The following is a 22,930-nucleotide window of genomic DNA, read 5'->3' as shown; positions in this document are numbered from 1 at the left end:
GCAGTGTCCTAAGACTTGGCTCCTCTTCTGCTTTGAGGAATGCTGGACTTTTAACTTTTTTTTTTAATTGTTGTCACCACCAAGTCTTTCATGAATCTGTCTTAGAAAGATTTCTTTTTATGGCTCTTTTAAAACATATGGATCATCCAAAGGTATACCCCATGTATTTAACAGACTGCTACAAAATGCCTTTAACATGCCAGGACCACAGAAGAACAAGGACAAGTGTGATGCACTTCCTGGGCCAGTGGGCAATGGAGAGACACATGTAGATGAGACTCGGGGTACTGTTTCCTGCAGACCTGGAATCACCCATCACCTGATTGGCTCTATGACCTTAAGCAGATGGTTTACTCTGAGTGAGCACAGGGACATGAAGTTTTTTCAACTTTTATTTATTTACAAAATACTTAATTGTGCCACAGCCTTGAACCATTCCAAGGATTTTATAAAATTTAACCAGTTTACTCCTTATTGTTTTAAGTACTTAATCAGTTTTAACTTATGTAATCTTGAATATACTTGTTTTATACTGGGGCACAGAGAGGGTGGGTCACATGCCCACAGGCACACAGTAAGAAGATGAAAAGAGAACGTGTGCGAAATGCTCGTCACAGGCCCTGCTCCCTAGTATGAGCCAGACGCAGGCTGTTATTTTTGGAATTGTGCTATCACAGGGACATAGGCGCTGCTGTGGGTGTTTAGAGGGAGGAAGGTGAGAGCCTGTTGAACTGTTTCCTGGTTTGAAACCTAAATTCTATTTTATTCTGAGGATTTCATTGTGTGTTTATCCCTTGAGTATGTAGTGCCTTTTCTTTGAAGTCCCTCCGTTGGATCTTCCTAGCTGCTCCATGAGGTCATCTCCAGGGCTCAGGGGTTGAGGCCGTTCCCAAGGTCATAGAACCAGTGTTCTAGTCACCACCCTGCTCTGCTCTGCACACACCCCTTTGTGCCTCATACTCACAAGCTGAAGCTTCTTACTCTAGACCTGGGGGTCAGGTGGCCCTTCTGCAATGCCACTTGCATGGCTCCACTACACACTGCTGGATCCCTCACATTTTTTAATCTGGTCAGAGGGATGTTTTTCCTCACCTCGTTTGACATTTGCTGGAAGTTCCCCCCCCACCCCAGGGCCAGGGCTGAAGTGGGTTCTATGGTTTGGGTACCTAAAATGAAGGCACTGCGGTTGCTTCTCTATAGTCAACACCAAAAATTGCACTAACCACTACCTGGGAAAAGGGGGTCAGGAGACCTGAGGGAATCCTGTGCTCCAAGCTCTCCTTTCTTCCATGGATTGGCTCTGGGGATGGGGTGTGGTATTGGGCACTCTCCCCCACAGATGGCAGATCCCAAGGGACCTTGATGACAGAGGCTGTGACTGGAGGTCAGGAATGCATCTGGGTAGAATGTGAGTGAATGGGTCCTTTGAGCCACCTTCTGGGGCCCAAACCCAGTTTCCCGGAGCTCCTGAATGGACATCTGTCCTGGCTCACTCCTGTTGAAGAAGGGCCATTGACCAGGGTTGCCTTGTGACTGTCAGTGGCCTCTAGCCCAGCACTCTACACTTCTGGGTTAGGGTATGCAGCATGAAGGCAATGCCTTGCTTACACAGCTTTTCTGAATCTTGCTGCAATCCTCTGAAAATTATCTGTCACATTTTTAAGAGTAAGTGGATACCCAAGGTCATGTAGTCAGTGAGGGCTCTGGAAGGCCAAAAGCAGCTCTTACATTCCTGGAGACCACACTGTCCTCACTGCCTCACCAGATCAGACTATGAAATGGGGAGAAAATACTCCTGTTGTGGGACTGCTGGGAAAATGGGCAGGACTTAATGTCAGAGTGGTTGTCATTTTAGACTTAGGCAAAGAAGACATTGGGAGTCGTAGACATTAAGGAATTTCACTTTCAGTTCTGCCAGGTGCTTGAATTGAGCACTTGTCACATAGCCCAGAGGAGGCCACCTATGATTATACCCATTTCATTTTTTTTTTTTTTGAAAGTAAATGTTGTATTAGGGGATATCTACAAAGGTTATATTAAGTTATGTTAGGGTATATACTTAAATGGAAATATATGGTATACTCTAATTATAGCATAGCAATTCTTACATGTAATATTTATCCCTATAATTCAAAGATAAAAAGGCAAAATACAATACGGCTTAAACAATATGTTTGAAGGTACACATACTAGTATATAAGATTTTTAGTTTATTTTTTTAAATAAAGTGAAATGTGCTTTTTTAAAAAATATTTTTTAATGTTTTTACTTTTGAGAGAGAGAAAGACAGTGCACGAGCAGGGGAGGGCCAGAGAAAGAGGGAAACACAATCTGAAGCAGGCTCCAGGCTCCGAGCTGTCAGCACAGAGCCTGATGCGGGGCTCAAACCCACAAACCATGAGATCATGACCTGAGCCGAAATCGAACACAACCCACTGAGCCAACCAGGCACCCCTAAAATATATCATCTTGAAGTTAACATTAATTCGAGTTTGGAATTTGCCCTCAACTATTCTATATTATATGTTGTTAAAAAGTAAGTGAATAATTCTAGATATCCCTGAGTATATAGAGGTAATCCATGTAATCCATGAAGCGAGATGAGATACTCCTATTCCTTACATCATCACAAAGAAGGTACTACTGTTGCCTTAAACTGAGTTCAGTTAAGCCAGTGTTCCTATCCCTGAGCTATGGTGATTAGCTTAGGGAAAGGCATGTGTCCTAGTGTAAACAGATGATACATGAAGGAATCCCTCCACCTCACTATTGAGCAGAAGCTACCAGAAGAAGCTGTTGTATTGATGTGTGGAGGAAGGATGTGAGCCTGGAGCTGCTGCCATGAGGGGCTCTAGCTTCAGATGAAGGCAACCACAGGAAGGAGGACAAGGAAAAGGGAAAAGATGAAAACGAGGCTGCTATCTCTGGTCAACTTCTGGATCAAACTGCTCCTGAAGCTGATTTACCTATGAATTTCTTTTAAGTTATAGGACTCACTAAATGCAGTTTTGGGGGTAAGCCCATTTGAGTTGGTGTTCTCTGCCACATGGACCAAAAGAATCTTACTGTTATTCTTAGTATAGGGATAAGGAAGTTTTATAGTTCGCTTCTGGGCACTTGAAACTGTCTACCATTTGAACCTCAGCTCTGTTATCACAAATCAGGCTATGACATCTGGACATCTGCTCATGACCAATGCTGACAGGAGCTCATTCATGCAAGTTCCACATTCCAGGATCCAGGAAAGGGGACTGCTGGGCCTCTGTGAGCTCCTAGAACAAAACTTTCAGCAATTACCCCAGTGGGATGAGACTCCAGGTTATCCATACATTCCTATAGCCCTGGGTAAGCATCTAATTCTCAAAGAACACCTACAGCTGTCATTCTGCCTGGATGTCTCACTGCATTGCCAAAGGCCTCTTATTTAGTATTCTAGGGACCACGACTCTGCAGAGTGTTCCTTTGGATCATTCATTCATTCATTCTTGCTTTCTTACTTCGTTCTGACCACCCCATTCTCTTGAGCCTGCTTCTCCTTTGTGAGCTTTTCACTTGCTGCCCTGCTTCCTGCACGCTTTTTCGTAGATCCCCACAGAGAAGCTTCCTTATTTCCAACTACTACTCACCCCCACCAGCACCCTTTCCCCTGGCATTCTTTATATCTTATCCTGCTTTATTTTCCACACACATGTTCCTCTACTGCAATGTAAACCATTGGTCCAGGTCTTCATCTCTCTTGCACACTAAATATCAGATACTGAGCTCTGGAATTTGAAGTAAAGAAATGTAACAACTGAGTGTCTCCAATGTGCTAGAGGCTTCAGAGACATAGTTCAAGGACTTCACCATTTGATTTTTTTTTTTTTTAAGTAAACTCTGCATCCAGTGTGGAGTTGGAAATGACCCTAAGATAAAGAATTGTATGCTTTAGTGACTAAGCCAGCCAGGTGCCCCATCACCAAGTAATTATTGACATTTTTCAGAAGAGGAAGCTGAGTTTCTGAGAAGTTAAGCAGTTTTGCACAAGAAACGCCCAGTTATTGAGGGGCAAAGCCATGAAATGAAGTCTCCCAAGCCATGTTCCATTGGTTAAATTAGGTAAACACCGCTGCTACAGCCACAGACTGTGGTGAGGGAAATATTCAAGACAATAAGGATTTGCAAAGTGCTCTGCAAACTACAAACATTACCACTCCTGGCTTCCATCTACTGCTACTGAGTACCTCCATGTGTCAGATGCTTAGCACGTATTATCACACTAAAGTCTCAGAACAACTTCCCCAAAGAAAGAATGAAAAAAAATATTTTCCAGTATTTCCACTTTGCAGATGAGGAAATGGGCTCAGAGAGAAGTGGTTTGTTTAAGGTACACAGTGACAGCTGAGTTTTGAATCCTGGGTAGTCTTGTGTAAGAAAATTAAAAGCCTGGGCCCTCAAGGCCTTAACTTGAGAAACATTTACTCTTCCAAAGATGGACACCCAGATGCTTCTAACATCCCTCACCCCCACTGCAAATACCCCTGAGCTAAACATCTCTTTGCCTATGCCCTTACAGAGCTGAACATGTTTGGGATATGATCCTAAGACCAGAATTATGAAGTTGAAGGGGTTGTCAATATTTTACCAGACTTGAGGCCTCACATAATGTTCCCATGTGTCTGGCTCCTCTCTGCCTTCCCTGGGATAGGCCCACATCTCCATGCATGGCCCACACTGCCCCTCCTAGGAGCTGGGACTAAGAGCCCACCACTGTCTAGAGTCATTGGAGAAAGGGAATGTCCCCCTAGATGAGAGTTTTTAAGACAAAATAGCCTGTGCCCAGTCCCATGTCTGTTGCCTTGTTTATGGAAAACCAGAAGCCTATGGAATGTGAAGACTGCACAGTGTAGTCTTCAAGAATGTCTGGGCCATGTGGCATCAAGGAAATGTCTGGTGAAATCACTCAAGTCTTAGGACCCCCTTCTTGGGACTATGCCTTGGGTCTCTTAGCCTGCCCCAGGCCCTGCAGCTCAGGCCTGGCTCTTCCAGTGCTTTCTTTTTTTGGGGTCTGTCTTCCTCACAGATCTATGGGGAGTATCAGATGACAACATGGTTGTGACTTGTAAACTATAAAGTATCGGGCTTAACTGAGGAGCTATGAGAGTGACTTTAAGCGTTGACAGTCCCTGGAGTGAGAAGTAGCCTTCTGGGAGCTAAGTCTATATAGATACAGATGGCCCATGCCTCCTGATATAAGCTGTTGGTAAGAGCTATATTCAAATCCTGCTCTGCCACAGCTATTGCTGGGACCTTAGACAGCTGATTTCACTTCCTTGAACCTCAGTTTTTTTTTTTTTACTGTAAATATGGGACAAAACTGTATCTACCTCATTGTGCAAAGATTACAAGAGATGGTGGGACCAATTTGGAAAACAGTTTGCTAGTTCCTTCCTCGGAAGATTGTATAGGTTACCATATAACCTAGCAATTCCCACTTCTAGGTATTTTACCCAAGAGAAACAAAACTATGTCTATACAAAAGCTTGTACCTGACCATCACTGACAAATGGATAAACAATATGTGGTATTGCATTTGGTGCAATATTATGCAGACATAGAAAGGAATGAAGTACTGATACATGCTACAACATGGATGGACCTTGAAAACATGCTGAATAAAAGAAGCCAGACACAAAGGCCACATATTGAATGATTCCATTTGTATGAAATGTCTAGAAAGGGCAAATCTTTAGAAACAGAAAGCAGATTTGTGGTTGCCAGGGACTAGGGGAGGAAGGATGGCCAGTGACTGCAAAGGGATAGGAATTTGGGGGGTGATGAAAATGTTCTAAAATTAGGTTGTGGTGATAGTTGCACAACTCCACAAATATGCTTAAAACCATTGAATTATACACTTTAAACCGGTGATTTTTATGGTAGGTTAATTATGTCTCAATAAAGCTGTTGGGAAAAAGATTACAAGAGAAAAGGTAGAACTTGGGGCAATGAGTGTCTCAATAAACGTTGGTCATTACCCTTCATTAATTAGGTCTCCCAAGGACTCATTTAAAGCCTTAGAAGCAGTGAGCAGGGGCTGCGGAACTTCTAGCTCAGCCTGGGTCTTTAGGCCGTTGAGTGTCCCTGGGCGAATCCCTTGATCCATCCTGGGTCTCCTCAGAGCTCCTCATAAAATAAATGGCTGAAACCATCCCTACCTACATCCCTGGGGTCTCGCGAGGAGCCGAGGGCTCAGGAGGTAGATGCAGAATCCCCAGTGCACTCCCTTGGCCTGTGACTGAGTGGCCGCAGGTGACAGGCAGGCGGGAGCCAACCGGGAAAGGCCTGGGGAGCCGTTTCAGGTAAGCTCTCGTGATTGACAGCCCGGGGGGAGGGTTCCGGGCGACGGCTGCCCCGCCCCCTCACGTCGGGTCGGTTGGCGCCAGCCTAGGGGAGGTGGGCGGGCCCTGGGGTCCGCGGCGCCCATTGGGCGTGGGGGGAAGCTCCCGGGAGGGCCTAGGGCTCCGCCCCTGGCCTTGCGGCGGCCAATGGACGCGGTGCGTGGGCGGGGCGTCGGCGGCGTCGGCGGCGGCCGGGAGGCTGAGGCGGCTGAGGTGGCCGCTGGGGCTGAGTCGGCGGGCGCGGCCGGGATGGCGAAGAGCCGCGGAGAGAACGGGCCGCGCGGGCCCGCGGCCGAAGGAAGTCTGTCGGGGACCCGGGAGAGCCTGGCACCGGGCGCCGACGCCGCAGCGGCCGACGAGCTCAGCTCTCTCGGCTCCGACTCGGAGGCCAACGGCTTCGCCGAACGCCGCATCGACAAGTTCGGCTTCATCGTGGGCTCGCAGGGCGCCGAGGGCGCGTGAGTAGCGCCGGGGCTCGGGGCCGGGGGCCAGGGCAGTCGCGGGACCTTCGCGCTGGGGGCCTCGACGCTGACAGAGCCTCTCTCAGGACAGACCAACAATCTCCTCTCCCAGCCAGAGACAACCGACCCCTTCTCTCCCAGTCATCACCACCCCTCCTCCCAGCCCCCCACCAGAGCCGACTGACCCGCCCCTCATTCGGCAGCCTGCTTCCGACCTAAGGACAGACAGGCCGGCCCTACCTTCCCCTTGCCTTCCCCGCCCTCCAGACACATTGACCCGCCCCCAGGAAGGGCCCGCAGTGCCCTCCTCCCAACTGCGGGGCAGAACGACAGACACCTGGCCCAACCCCACTGCTGCCACCGCGGCCTTAGGCCTAATTGTGCCACCCCTGACAGGCTCACAGATGGCTGCCCCTCCCCCGACACATACCCTCTCTACCCCCATTCCCGTGGACCCACAGACGCCCTGTCTCCACCCTCCTACCCCGCACCAGGGGGATACTTTAGGGAGACAGACTTCGAAGGGACAGACTGCCCTGCCCTCATTCCACTCCGGGACAGACTGACCCCTTACCTCAAGACACACAGGCTTCTGGGTGGACTGGACAGACATTGGTCAGCTGCCTCCCAGACAGTCCCTCCCTGGGGCAGAGAGTCCCTTCCCTTCACAGAAGGGTCAGAGAGTGTTCTCCTCCCCTTTCAGAAGCCGATTTCTTCTCACTGGCAACAGGTGGGCAGACACTCCCCCTTCTCAGTATCCACAGGGTGACAGTTCCTCACCTCCAGGACAGATTGTTGGTTTGTCTCCGTGTATGCTGTGGAAGCACACACCTCCTCCCAAACACAGACTCTTGAGAGGGCAGTCATGGAGACAGCAGGGTCCCTGCTGGTAGCACACTCTGATCCCCACCCCCAGAACCTCTAGGACCCAGCTGGCAGGCAGAGATATGCAAGGCAGTGAAGCAGCAGCACCTTCCCTCCAAGCTGGGTAACTGGGCAGCCACACTACCTTCAGAACCCTCTGAGCCTGATCAGAGTTCATATGTATGGGTTGGCAGTCCCTTTACAAAGGACAAACTTCAGACCCCACTCCCATCCCAGCTGTTCTGTCACATGAGAACAGTGTTCTGCACAGAATTGACAAGCGTCCCTATGGTGTGCCTCCCCTTCAACAGAGGGCCTCACACAATTACCTGTGGGGGCCCCACAGGACTCAGCCAAGACCCGACTCCACGTGGTCCTTTCTCCCTTCTCTGACCAGTTGTGACTGTCCAAGGCTCCTCCAGCTTCTCTTATGAATTATGAAAGTGCCTTGACCATCTGTTAAGAACCCCACCCCACACAAGCAGCCCCATAAAGGTCACTTCCGGATTTCTCCTAGTCTCAAAGCTTCATATTCACCAGTCCTCCTTCTCTTTTTGAGAAATGTAGCCCCCTCCCCTAAAGAGAGTTATCTCCTATCCACTGGATCTGTCTCCTCCAGCCTCCCCCCCAACTTGCTCATAGCAGGCTAAACCTTGTCCAGTGCAGGACCCAGAGGTCACCCCTTATTCTGATGCCTCACCTTGCTTTGATCCTTTGTCACAGCTCCCCAGGGGTTACCCTGTGAGGACCCAAAGGGGACTTAGAGTATATTTATTTTTTGAGTTAAGGAGCAGTCACGAGCGACCAGGGTCCTGGGCGGGGGGTGGTCTTGAGAAGTGGGAAAAGTTTCCAGTTGCATTTGTGGGTTCTTGGAAGGAGAAACTTAAATTTGCTGGTGAGTTCCAAGAGATAAGAATCCCTACTACATTCTTACCAGAGAGTTAACCAGATATTGGGGTACACAGCAGTGTGATATAGTGGGAAAAGGCCAGACTTAGGAAAAAATCACACTTGCTGGCTGTGTGACCTTGAGCAAGATCCTGAATGTCTGAGCCTGTTTGCTCACCATAAAGGGCAGCAGTAACATGTACTTCCAAGATTACTGTGGGGATTAAATGAGATCAGGTAATATGAAGGTGTCTAGCACAGTGCCTGACCCAAGTAGTGGCCCAGAAAATGTTAGTTTCTTTTCTTTTCCTTCTAAGGGTCTGAGAATTGACAAGAAAAATGAGGGCGTACCTCTGGTATTTTTGAACAGAGAGACGCTCCAGTGGGAGCACCTTCCTTTGGCTGTATTCCCCCACCAGGCAGCCAGACATCTGTCTTCCCCACACTCCAACCACAAACCCAGACTTTGCACATGCCCTCTATATCACTGGTGTTTATAGAACTGGGACTGAGGTGGGGTCCCAGGCTCCCTTCTCTCTCCCTGCCTTACTTTCTTGACCGTCTTGGTCAACCTAAAATCTCTGGTGTCTGAAAGCTTTGGCTGTTCCCTGCTGAGTTTATATTGTGGTTCCAAGGAAGCCAAAAGTAAGTCCCTGCCCAAGGCCGTAAGAGGGGAAGTTATGGGAAATATCAGGGTGATTGCCTTAAAGCTAATCTCATGGTTAAGGGCTAGGAGTCCATGTACTATCCCAGAGAGTGAAACATTAGCACTGATGGCTGCAGTGGAGAGGGCAGGAACTCTGTCTCTAGATTAAAGGTCCATTTCAGCCACCTTAGAACAAAGGTTGTCTCAAAATGGTCAGTTTTGGCTGTTACCAGGGGCTTAGAGGGTAGGGAAGAAAGATCAGAGGCTACCCTGCTTAGGTGACTGTTAGGTGCCTGGCATAAGTAGATCATAAAATCATAGACTATTGGAACTGGAAGGGATCTTAAGAGACTGACCAAGCTTAGCCCTTGCTTTTACAGATAAGGAAACCAAAGCCCAGAGAGGAGAATTACTTGCTTGAGAACACAGCATATTAGTTGGAAGAACCAGGACTTGAACCCAGGTTTTCTGACTCCTAGATCAGAACAGTTTCCACTGCCTTCACCATCCATTAATACAGCCTATGGTGCCAGCAAAAAACCAGGTACCAGGTAGGTAGAATAGAAGATTCTTAGCAGGAACCTGCCTGTCCTCACTTTCCCTGGCTTAACTCAGTAGTGTAGGAGGCTAACAAGGCCGGCACAGCAAGGGTAAGAGTGTGTTATCATTACCAGCTCATTAGACTGATCAGTTTTAGGGCTGGGATCAGGCTTATTCACCTTTTTCTATTCAGGCCTGCAGAGAAGTAAATACTCAGTATTTACTTAATGACATTTACTGATGGACATTTCAAGTCAGAGAGCTGAAAGTGACCTTAGAGATGGCTATCATTATATAGCTAGGTAAACTGAGGTTAAGAGAACTGATTAGCCTCACCTCTTCAGTCTGTTAAAATCAAAGCCAGAAATTGAACCCAGAACTCCTGATTCCCAGCCCTGAGCCTTTTCTCCTTCTTCGCCTCATCTGTCTTTTAAGCCTACTCTACAGGGCACCTTTGGTGAGCCTATGATAGTCCTCACCTGCACGTGAACAGAAGTCAGTAAGTGAGGAGAGACTAGAAAGCAACCAAGTCAGCAAAGGGCCCTGTGGGAGGCATGGACACAGACAGAGGTGCTGACAGTATTGGTTCTTTTGGCTTGGTTGGGGGTTGAGCTAGTTGTTGAAGCCCAGGAAAGACCAGAGGAGGGAAAAGAAGTGTTCTTAGAGGCGAAGGGTGGGAAGAGTGATGTTACCATTCCTATCACCTTGGGGTAGGAAGAGCAGATCTATACCGGGAGGTCTTTTCTGCAGCATAGAAGAGAGGGTCACAAAGGAAAAGAAGGATACCAGTTGGATACTAGGCCTCCTGGCCCAAAGGAGATGGCCTAAGATACCTCCCTCTACTTTTCCCATGTAATTGCCAGGACTGGCCTCCTGAGGCTGGAGCTTCCCACCCAGCTTCAGTCTGCTCAGTGCTACAGGGCAGATGAGGTGAGGAGCTATGCTTTCTGGGATCCCGTGGGTGTTGGCTTCCTGCTAAGGGAGAGAGGGATCTGAGCTGGGTCCAGAGAGAAACATCTGGAACAGTAGTATTGTCTTGTGCTGATTCAGTTCTCCTGTCCCCTGGGTTCTCCACTACTCCTAGCCAACTATGGCAGCCCTGTGGCTTTGGAAATCATAGAACTGGCTTAATTGGCATCCCTATAGTTTGGTTTGTGCCAGGTTTTGTTGGGGTAGGTCCAGGGCTCTCCTGGCAGGGCAGAGCCTATCTCCCTGCCTTCCTACCAGCTTCTCCAGCTTGTAAGCTCAGAGCATCCTCTTTTCTTGAGCTATTATGGTTCCCAGGAGAGCATGGAACTAGTAATGGAGTGGTCCCTGGGTGGTCCATCTGGAAGGAGGCAGCTGTACATGTGGACTAGACCACAGGCCCTCCATTTTCTCTCTTCCTTCTTTTTCTCCAGCTTCAAAGGAAAATCCGGTTTGGTGGCCCTGTGGGTGTTCTAGGGCCTCAGACAAGACTTGACTTGGTGAAGGAGGCGGCCAGCGCACCAGCTGCTGCCCTGGGAATGTGTCTGCATGTCTGCCTGCTAGGAAATCCTAAGCTCTGGGAAAGAGATAAGGCAGTGGGACCTGCTTGATGTTTTGTCTTCCCAGCATCTGGGTCTGAAACAGGACCTCCAGAGGACCAGTGAAGCCTGGCTCTAGTACAGCCGCCCAATCTGTTTACACTGAGGTGGGGGAAAGAAGATGCTCTGTTCCCTCTTCACACAAACTCTGGAGTCTGGCTATCTGTGTGACTTTGGACACGTTGCTTCACTTTACTAAGTCTTAAGTTTCTCACTGTGAAATGGTTGTGATAATACTGATTTTGCAGGAGTTTTGTGAGGTTTAAAAGAACTGATGTTTGAAAAGAGCCTGGCACACAGTACTGTAGGTGCTCAATGAATGTTCTTCTCCTTTTTTAAAATGTTTATTTATTTATTTATTTTAGTAATCTCTACACCTAATATGGGGTTGAACTCATGACCCTGAGATCAAGAGTTGCATGCTCTTGTGACTGAACCAGCCAGGCGCCCCTGTTCTTGCTTCTTTTTAAGACTGGAATGGCTAGTGGTCCTGTCTTCATTTTCTACTTATATCTCTAGATATGATGATGAGTGTCAGGGAGGTCCATTCCCGTGTGGGCAGGAGTGAACTCTAACCGTTGGTGCACTCTCACTTTCTCCTGAGAGAGGTAGTTATCCCCATTCTATAGATGAGCACACCAAAGATCTGAGAAGAAAGTGCCCAAAGTTTGCCAGCTAGTAAATTGCAGAATTAGGACTAGAACCTGTTTCTCAATGTGAAATGCAGTTACTAAGCCTTGCTAATGTGGCAGCAGGCAGATGACAGGTGCTCACTAGTCCTGGAGGCCCCTACACCCAGAGCAGGAGTTAGCAGGAACTTGGCTACCTCTCCAACCGGGTGTGGAGGGCAATGTAGATCTCAGTACAGCTTAAGTCCATAGAAAGACCCAGTGAGAAAGATCCTTAGGGAGGCCCTGAAACATGGCAGATTTGGCCTGGGATAGCCCTCCCATAGGCCAGAGTCGACACTGCATTGCTTTTGGCCTCCAAATACTGCCTAATGGTCATCTGACTCTGATATCCAGTCTGTGCCTTTGTTTCTCTGTAGGTTAAGCAGGGATTATGCTTCTGTACTGGTGAGGAATCTGAGGCTTGGAGCAGCCTCACAGTTAGTTAACAAGCCAAATTAAGGAGGAATCCCAGATCTTCTGATACTTAGCCCACTGCTAGCCTATATGTCAGTGCCCATTCTCTTCCTGGCTCCAAGCCAATTGAGCCTCCAGGCCAGGATACATTGCCCACCAGAGCAGAACACAGCCATTATTCACTCATTGTCAGTGCCCTAGGTGATCACTTTATCCTGCAGGCAGCACTCCTCAGTGGGAGGAGGAGGAGGCCTCCTTTAGTTGCTTTGTCTGAGCCTGGCAAATCTACTGCTATCCAGGGCCCAGGAACCCTCTCTGGCAGAGGGAAAGCTGTCCTCTTTGCCCCACTGGCAAACCAAAGCTCCTGATGCTTCACCTGCTTAGAAGCCTCCTATCCAGGATTTCAGGGCAACTGCCAACTTTGGCTTTATTTATCTCACCTTTCTCTTTCCCTTCTTCATCCCACTCTACTCTATTTCATGCCCTGTACAGCTCTTAAGAGGCTTTCACAACTTGGCTCTTCACTGCTCATCAGGTAGGGAAGTAGGCAGCAGACTCAGGAGTCTGGGAGAGAAAGCCAAAGCTTACTTTTGCCAGCTTAGCCACCTTAGTAGTGAGCTTATTTACCAAACTTTATTGAGTACCTACTCTGTCAGCCCCTGTGATTGGGACAAGGGATTCAGAACTGAACAGAGTATCTGTGTCTTGTTGCCTTCAAGAGGTTCACAGACTTGTTGGAAAATAGAACCACAAATAAATCATTACAATGTTGAGCGATAAAGGCTATAATTGAGGTACATGGTCGCTCTGGAATATATAGGAAGAGACAGCCAGCTCTGTCTATAGGAACCCAGGAAGAAGTGACATTTGATCCAGGCCTCAGAAGGAGCAAGGAAGGGCATTTCACTAGGTGGGAGGGGACCTACGTGCAAGACCCCCTCAAAAGCTAGCTGTTTGAGAAATGTGGTATGCCAAGAAGAGAGGTGACAAGAAGAGTAGAAGGTAGGAGGTGGATGTGAAGCAAGGGGAGGCTAGGAAAGTAGATTGGGCAGACCATGCCTAGCCTTGAATGTCAGATTGAGACCTCCTGTGTTTCATCAAAGGCAGTCTGGTGCTGGTGTGGAAGATGGCATAGGGAGGAGCTGGACCACAGGCAGTGAGACTAGTTGAGAGAGTTCAAGACAGCCCAAAAGGGTTATCGAGAGGCTTGGAAGAGGTCTGGAGCTGTGAGGATGAAGAGGCCAGATGATTAGCTGTGTGGACTAATGGGGAATTGGGAAGTCTCAAGACAAGCTGAAGAGGCCCTGGCCTATTACAAGCCCTCCCTATGGCCAGTGGGTTGTTGCTGACTCTGCTTTGTCACAGCTCTGGGCTCCCTAAGGTGCCTGGCATGGCTGGCATGCCCAGGACACATCAAGGGGTTCTTTGTCTCCAGTGAGAGAGCGGGTTAGCTGGCCTGGTTGGGAGGGGGAGGGGTGAGTGGTACTGAGCTTTGTGCTCTCTGCCTGGTAAACATATTGGATGGCAAGAAGAGCCAGACTCCTCTCCCAGGAGAGAGGAGTAAGGCCTAAAGGCATGGAAAACCAGCCTTAGGGTAGTGTGCAGCTGGAGAGGGTAGGTTTGGGCTTTGGGTATAGATAAATTGATCAAGAGGAGACAAATGGCAGCCAGGGCTGGCTTGACTTTATGTGTTCTGTTCCTGGAGCTGGTTCCTCAGATGGGGCATGTAGAAATATGTCCAGTACCTATGAGAAAGTGAACCCCTTAGCACTTAGGGGCATTACCAGCCATTTCTCAGAAGTTAAAGATTCTGGCTAGAAATATAGATTTAGGCTAGTAGTGGGAAAGGGCTCTGAATGAGGCACTGGAGTCAAGGCGCTAGTGCCGGCTCTACCACTGACCCTTATGGTATATGACTTAGGCACATCCCCTCACCTGATCATGAGACTGATGGTCCCTGTTTCTCAACCAGCACTCACTATATGTGCAGCTGTGTGCAGGGCTTAGGGGATGTAGATCTGGCCTGCTCTCCTGGGACTTACAGCCTAGCAGGGAAGTCAGACATTCAATAGGTAGTTAAAGGTATGGCCTGTGTACAAAAGGATTGTGAGGATCAAATGAGATAACTGAATTATGAGCATAGCATAAGCAAAGACTGCTGCTGAACAGGGGTCAGGAGACCTGAGCCCTGGGCCTCGGTGGATCCCTAACTAGCTATGTGACCTTGAGAAATTTGCTTAATCTTTTTTTTATTTTTATGTTTTATTTATTTCTGAGGGAGAGAGACAGCATGAGCAGGGGAGGATCAGAGAGAGAGGGAGATACAGACTCTGAAACAGGCTCTAGGCTCTGAGCTAGCTGTCAGCACAGAGACTGATGTGGGGCTCAAAACCAGGCATCGTGAGATCATGACCTGAGCCAAAGTCAGGCGCTTAACTGAATGAGCTACCCAGGTGCCCCATGCTTAATCTTTCTAAGCCTCAGTTTCCCCCACATATAAACTAAGGCATTTTATTTTTAATGTTTATTTTTGAAAGAGAGCTAATGCAAGCACACACATGAGCTGGGGAGGGGCAGGAAGAGTGGGAGACAGAGGATCTGAAGCGGGTTCTGGGCTGACATCAGAGAGCCTGATATGGGGCTTGAACTCACGAAATTGTGAGATCATGGCCTGAGCCGAAGTCAGACACAGCCAGCTGAGCCCCCCAGGCATCCCTAAACTAAGGCAATTTTAATGGGATGATGCTTCTAATATTCTGAGACTGACCTTGGAGTATATGAAAAGTGTTTTGAGAAGTTTTTTATGGGGTACCACGCAAGGGCAAGGGGTTGTTTTGGCACAGCCCACAGAGGCCAGTTCTTCCAACATGCTCTGCTCTTCTTGTGGGAGGACCTCTCTTTGTGTGTAGGACCAGTGGCCCTCATGTTTTTGGGAGTGTAATCAAATCAAAGCATGCTTTGATTTATTTAGCTCTTTAGTCTGGAAAGTGCTTTCATTCCCATTGCCTTGCTGGGAAGTCTGTAGGCTAAGCTTTATTTTACCCTGATTATGGGCAAGGAAACCAAAGCTGAGCAAGTAATGGAATTGGGCCTGGAACCAAGAACTCCTTTTTTCCAGTTTTCTATCTTACCAAAGCTGGTGACCACTGTGTGGCCTCTCCAGCCCCTCCCTGTCCCAGCTTTAGAACTTCAGTTCAGCCCCAAGTGTTTGTGCTTCTTCTAGTAGACTTCTCAAGTTGTTTGAATTGTTGTGATGTATGGAGCACTTCTTGTCCCAGATCTCCACACACAGCCCCTAATATGTACCCCAAGACAAGGCAGGAATAGCTGGCTAGTGAGGGGGCCCAGAAACATAGTGTGGAGAGCTCTTGTTCCTCCTGAGTGCACTCTGGGGCCTGGACTCTTGTCCAGAAGCGATTCTTCCCAGCCAGCGACTTTTGGAGGATGCTGCTTCTTTTCCTTTCCCCCTGTGTCTTGGTTTCACAAAAAGGGAGAACCTAAATTTGGGCCTTGGGAGAGCCTGGGTTCAAGACACAGGCAGACCTGAATTCAAGTCCTGGCTCTTATCACTTTCTAGTCATGTGACTTCTCTAAGGCAAATAGGCCATGGTGACACTGGGAGAGAGGGGGTGTTATGAGGATTAAGAGAGCTAATATTGGTAAAACACCCAGCACAGTGTCTGTCACAAAATAAAGGTCCAGGGTGGCTCTTACAATTTGAGTGTGACTTATCCTCTGAGGTTTACTTCAGGCCCTTGGCATAATGACAGCAAGGCAACATGGGTGTGAAGATCCAGATTCCTTTATGTGCTCTGCCCACCACTCTTGGGAGTGGTGGGTAGAGGAGCCAGTCACGCTCAGCTTGTGGTCTGGAGCATTGTGGCATGCCAGGGCAGGCTGGGAATCCCCCCATCAGTTCCTCTTTGAGTCATTTGGAACAGTCCTCAGGTGACCCTGACTCGGAGGGCCTGATCTTCCTTCTCTTCGGACTGTGAAGATCAAGCAGAAGCGAGAATAAGGTGGGTCTCCTGAAAAATTCAACTCAAAGCATGTAACCATAGTGCTGCCTGGAGCCTCAGCCTTCCTGGGTAGTGGCAGTTTCTTGGGGAAGAAATCAGAATTTGCTTCATAATTACCATCACCCTCCTTCTGTGCTTGTAGGGCTTCCTGTCCTGCTTCAGGGTGGCCCCCTCCACCCTCCCAGCATAGTCACATGATAATGCTGTTTTACAGAGGAGCTTGAATGGTGGACCACACTTTCACTGACACTGCCCCATTTAATTCTGTGAGTCATAATTCATCATAATCTTCATTTTACAGAAGCAAATACCAAATTTCAGAGAGGTAAAGTGACTTGCCAAACACCACACAGTTTATGGCTTTGTGACCACAAAACTCCAGCTTCCCTTGTGCTGGTGTGAACCCTGCCTAGTGGTCAGCACTCTGTGCTGGAGTTGAGTGACAGAGCAGGGCGGATTCACCTCCCAAGGCTGTCTTCTGCTCACCCTAGACCTTAGATAGTTACTGGCTTGCTGAAAACCTGTTTCTTCATCTGTGGAAGGGGAGGCGGTCATAATTAGAGGACCTACTTCATGGGCCTGTTGTCAGGATTAAAAGAAATAATGTAAGTTAAGTGCTGAGCACCATGTCTGTTGCATAGCAAGTGCCTGGTAAGTGCTCTAAAAGACATTCAGTTACATTAATTGAATATTCAAATTATAATGTTGTAAAGGGCTGTCATCAAGCACATCTGTGTTCAGCCCTGTGCTGGGCTTCAAGGGAGATCCAGAGCTGGTATCAGGCCAGAGAGGGAATGTTATTAGGCACTTTCTGTGTTTTACCCGCCTGATCTCAAGGTTGAGAACAGTATTCCCATCCCACTGTGGAGAAAACTGAAACACAGAGTTCCTGAGGTCACAAAGCTAATGATTCTGTCAATGCACATTTATTGGGTACCAGTTAAGTACCAAGCTCGATTCTAGGCCCAGGACACACTGTGGAGAATGAGATGGGCAGAGCCCTCCAGTTCACCTTCTCATGGAATGCTGCCTCAGCAGAGCAGACAGACTATTTGGGTGGAGATGCTGTACCTGCTCCACTAGACTGCTCACATTCCCCAAACAAGCCGTGGCCTTTTCTGTTAACTTGTGCTTGCTCATACTGGGTCTTCTGGCTGGTGTACCCTTTCCCCTTTCTCATGCTGCCTACTTCCTGTCACCCTTCAAAGACCATCTCAAAAGTCAGCCCCCTCTTAAAGCTTTCTCTGAAAACCACCCCCACCCCCGCCAACCACTAGCACCATCCTGGGGGTTTCTTGCAGTTTCTTAGCACCTTTTACTTGCTTCTGTGATAGCACTTCTATGTGTGCTAGTTTTCTACTCACCTATCTGTCTCCTCTGCCAGATTGACCTCTTCAAGGGCAGGGACTGCATTTTCGATTCAGGGCCTGGAACACAGGCTCTAGAGAAATGTGTATGGAATATAATGAGGGGCTGATTGTGTTCTGTCCCTGGAGTAGTTTGGAAGGGCTTTGTAGTCATGAGAGGGAGTTCTGAATGAGGCATTGGAAGATGAGTGGAAGTGACTTGGAGTGAGGGTAGGGGTGAGGGAGACCAGTTTAGAGAGAGGGCCACCTAGAGATAGAGCTGGGGAAAGAAGAGGGATGTTTAGAGGAAATAGGACCTGAGGTTTCTGTTGGACAGGGAGGGCAGTAGGGAGCCTTGAAGGAATGTGAGCAGAGGAAGGGCCTTATATAAACAGTGAGTTTATATATACCAAAACTAATTTGGTAAAATCTATCAGTAAGATCTAGCAATTTGGTAAGAAGGGCTACGGAAGCCATACATGAGTCAGGATGGCCTCTGGGTGCCCACAGTGAGATTGTGATCTGAAGACCCAGTTGGCAGTGGGAAATTTCAAGCACTACTCAGCCTGCTAAGGGTGAGAGCTTGGAGAAGGGAGGTCTTCTACTGAGAATAATCTCCATACCTTTCTGCAGTTGTCAGGGAGAGCTGCCCTTGAGGTTTCTGCTATAGTCTGTGCCTTTCCCTAGCTGGGTGGGGGAGTAGGGATTCCTTGCTTTTTAGAGCCAGCAAGGCTGGTGCCTAAAGGAACCATTTCTTCCATCTGACATCAAGAGGGGTGGAGCTGAACAGAGTAGAGAGCTGGGCAGAGGCCCAGGGCACCAAGGCCAGTGAAGGGTGGAGAGAACCTGTTTACCATTGTGCACTGACCCAGAGCTAGAAGGAGCAAAGCCAGGGAACTCCTTATGGGAAAGGGAGGCAGGCCCAGAACTAGCTTGCACTGGGAATTGGAGAGTGAAGCAAGCCAGACTCACCCAGACAGAGAGCCTGGACATTGCCCTACCCTTAAACCAGTGGCTGCCAGGCCGCAGGAGGGAGTGCCAGGCTGCTGAAGACCATCTTCCTTTTCCACGCTGACTCACAGCATGGCCTTGGGCAGATCACTTACCCTGTGGGCTATAGGCCTCCCTGGCTCTCTGGGGAGGAGTAGACTCACTGAGTGATCTCACAGGCCTCCCACCCCTGACTATGGGCCATTTTGCACCCTCCCAACCCACCCTCTCTTGCATTCCAGTTTCCTATCATCAGTTATAATGGAGCTGGCATAAAAGCTATTTATACTTTCAGTCATTACCACCTTTTAGGTTAATGAACTCCAGAGGTTGTTACCCGGCATGCAAAGTAGGTCAGCCTTTTGTTTATCCTCACTTTTTCCAGCTCTAGGAGAGGGTAGCTCCCCCACCCTTGTCGCTGGATCTGTCATTGGCTATTCTCTTTCTGCACATCTACTTCCCAGTTTTCCACACTTTCTTGTTGCTCACTCCTGCCCTTCTCAGCACAGAGAGTAGTGGTTCTCTACTGGTAGTAAAGAAGAGGAAAGAGAATATGACAGGCACTGAGGCCTTTAGATTATATTGAGGCCAGGTTGTGAGACACTTTATATTTATTGGATAATTTAGTGCTTAAGTAGCAGCCTCTACTTCCAAGCTGTGTAACCTTGGGCAGATTACTCAACCATACTGAACTTTAGTTTTCTTGTCTAATAAATGGAGATAATAAAAGCTACTTCCTTAGGGAATTGTGTGCATATGTAGTACTTGGCAGGGCCACTACATGGCCAGTGCTGGAAATGTGTCAGCTTTTACTGCCTCATGTGATCTTTACTGCTGCCTCTAAGGAGGTGGCACTGCCCCCATATAATAGGTGGGGAACCTGCTCAGAGTGGAGCAGCCTGCCCTGTTTCAGGTAGCTATATAGAGATAAAGCTGGGATCAGAAGCCAGGAATTACAGTCTCTGTGTCATTGAGTAAATTACTTGATCTTTCTGGGCCTCAATTGCTTCATGGAAAAATGAGCATAATTTTATCCTGCTGCATGTGTGTATGGCATATGTGGACCAGTCAGATGAGAAAAGGGATATGAAAGTGCTAGGTAAGCTGCAAACATCAGTTACCTAATAGCTACCATTTGCTGGCCATTCATCAGGCTCATTCCAGTCCTATAAAATCTGAGGTGTGTATTATAGTCCCATTTAAGATGAAGAAGTGAAGACTTAGGGAGGACACATATTTTGCCTGTAGTCTCCCAGGTGGAGGAGCTGGAATGGAAACCTAGGTTGATTGGCCTCGAGATCTCCACTCTGTTCACTCTCCCTATACCCCAGCTGGCCTCCAGTGGTTGAAATGAAGAATAATCCTGTGGTCTGTGGCCTTGGGCTTTCTCCTTAGGCTGTGTTTCTCTTCATTTGGGCTGATTTGGAGACTGAGGCTTGAAGGAGGGGGTTACACTGTTCCTTGAGACCAAGATTTAGCTTCCGCCATTGGATAAAGGGGGTCATGGGCATGGACACCATACCTGGCTGACTGCCGGCCAGAAGGTCTGAGGTGTGCTTGGGCAAAAGGCAGACAGCTAGAAAGACAAATGGGGAGAGAGCCCCAGTCTTTGGTCTTGATAGCCTTGGGAACTGGTCTTGTTCTTCTGAGCTCTTGTAAACTTCCAGTTCTGAGTTTGGGGAAAAGACTAGGTAACTGGGAGCCTTCAGAACACAGGGTCAGCAGAGTGTTACTGCTGTTTCAGGCCATGGCCTGGGATGGCACCGCTAAACCTAGCTCAGCCTGAGAGCCCAACAGAATCTGGGCTCAGTCACCCCCCTGGCTGCTCACTTTTGTCTCCTCTGTGCCTCTCTCCCTCAAGAGGGGGTGGCTGGCAAACAGCACATTGCCCAGGCTTGCCATCTCCAATCGAGGCTGTGCTTGGGAGCTGTGCTCATCCAGCGTATTGGCTTCACTGAGCATTAGTGGGAATAGTCAGGCTGCTCAATGGGTCAGTCAGAACACTGGAGATGCGGATGGACTGTCTTCAGGGGCTTGGGGACCGGAGATAGACCCCCACAGTGGCATCTGGAGAACAGCCTGATTTCCTCACAGTCTTCCCAGGGGAGTCCAAAGCAGCACATGGATCACTGTGGTAGAGGGGAAGCCCTGGTTCTGCCACTTAACTTAATAGCTTTGTGACATTGCCCAAGTCTAATAATGTCTCTGATTGGGTCAGATTTCTCAAGGGCCAAATGGAAACAGTAATTCATCTATTAATTAAGGAGGGATCCACTTCACTGAGCTATTAGGGGCACAAATAAAATTGCTGTAGGCAGCAGTGGCTTGTAGACCTGAATACAATTCATATGAAAGTAATGATGTCATGGCATGTGTTGACTATCTGTGAGGTGTTTGGTGGGAGTTACAGAAGTTGAAGACCCAGTCTAGTTAGGGAGAGACAGTACTAAGCAATATGAGCAAGGTGTAATGAAGTGTTAATTTCATGTCTTGATTCATTAGTGAATTACTGCTGATATCAATTTTAGGGGATTGGGACACGCATTAAAAGAAAACAAAGGGGGGAGGCACCTGGGTGTTTCACTTGTTAAGCATCTGACTTGGGGTCAGGTCATGATCTCATGGTTCGTGAGCTTGAGTCCTGCATCAAGTAAACTTGAGCCCCACTTTGGGTGAACCCTGCTTATCTCTCTCTCCTCCTCTCTTACTGCCCCTCGTGGGATTCTTTGTCATTCTGCCCCTTGCTCATTTGTGCGTGCACGCTCTCTCTCTCTCAGGAACAGAATATAATTAGAATAGAATAGAATAGAATAGAATTAAACTGAAAATTTCAGAGTGCATGTACGAGTAAATTATTTTGGGGTGCCTGTGTGGTTCAGTTGGTTAAGCATCTGACTCTTGTTTTGGCTCAGGTCTTGATCTCGTGGTTCATGAGATTGAGTGCTGAGCCGATGCAGGAGCAAGGAGACTGCTTAGGATTCTCTCTTTTCACTCTCTCTGCCCTCTCCCACAAGCATGTGCATGTGCACACACACTCAAAATAAATAAACTTTAAAAAAGAGTAAATTATTTCATAAAATGTGTTTCAGTTATGTGTGTGTGTGTGTGTGTGTGTGTATAAAGTCTCAATATATCATGTATTTATTATTGTGGGTCTCAGTTTTAAAAGTTGTGAGAAATGGTATTCTAAGTCAAGATAAAAGTCTTCAGGTTGGAGATCTAAGCAGGTGTGGACACCATGTGGAGGCTGATGGCTTGACCTGTAGGACCAGAGGGGTATAGTACAGTACAAGGGTCAAGAGCATGGACTCTGGAGTCAGGCAGGCCCGGGTTTGAGTCCTAGCTTTGTCTCTTCCAGCTATTTGGCCTTAAGTAAGTCACTAAACTTTACTAAGTCTTGGATTCTACTTCTGGAAAATGAAGAGAATGATATTATGGTAGGGTTATTATGAAAGGTACATGAGGAAAATGTATTTAACACTTTTAGGAAGAAATTGGTAAGTAGAAAATTATGTATAAATGGTAACTACTGTTACTGCTGGTATTGTTGCAGTTGTGGTTTTTATTGTTATATTGGGCCCTGAAAGAGTTGCTTTGACTTGGAGAGGGGAGAAGAAGGGACATTCTAGGTAAGGATGGTACGGTGACAAGGGCTAAGTATGTGTGTGCCTGGTATGAGACTGGTCTAGCTGAGATTTGTGTAGCCTTAAAAGGGGGTGTTGAGATTATAGATAGACGGTGCCAGGAAAGTTTTGGCATTACAGAGGAAGGAAACTTTTAGCACTAGAAATTTCAACAATAGGGTGGCTTCACCTGGTGATAATGAGGCCCATCCCTGGCAGAATTCCAGCATAGATTGGGCCACTAGAGACTGGTCTCATTAGGCTCTTTTGATTGCAGAGAGTCCCTCAAGCCACCTGAAAGAAAGAGGGGTTTTCTGAAGAGTAAGTGAAGCTCTCAGACCTGAAGCATCCCCAGTGAGCCATTTGATCCCTTAAACTGGCCATTTGGTCAGCTTCCTTGTCACTAGAAACTGACTCATGCTCTCCTTCCACTGTCAGGAAGAAACCACCTCAGATAGCCTCTACACCATCATGCTGTTTGCAGGGACACCCCTGACTCTATCTTCATCTCATGGCTCTTTTCTGG

The 22,930-nt window shown here is 47.9% G+C and overlaps 1 protein-coding gene across 3 annotated transcripts in view; it reads left to right on the top strand.

The window, feature by feature from the left end:
- Nucleotides 1-6,570: 6,570 nt before the first annotated feature.
- TBC1D10A (TBC1 domain family member 10A) overlaps nt 6,571-22,930 on the top strand; it is a 31,411-nt gene continuing 15,051 nt past the window's right edge. For all 3 annotated transcript variants that reach the window (XM_039225486.1, XM_039225481.1, XM_039225475.1), the window contains exon 1: nt 6,571-6,835. In XM_039225486.1, the coding sequence (XP_039081417.1) occupies nt 6,627-6,835 (209 nt within the window). In that variant the 5' untranslated portion in view covers nt 6,571-6,626. The remainder of the gene's footprint in view (nt 6,836-22,930) is intronic.

Source organism: Hyaena hyaena, unplaced genomic scaffold (assembly GCF_003009895.1).
Source record: "Hyaena hyaena isolate Hyena2069 unplaced genomic scaffold, ASM300989v1 scaffold_19, whole genome shotgun sequence".
Classification (NCBI taxonomy): Eukaryota; Metazoa; Chordata; class Mammalia; order Carnivora; family Hyaenidae; genus Hyaena; species Hyaena hyaena.
This window is presented reverse-complemented; position numbering and strand designations above follow the sequence as displayed.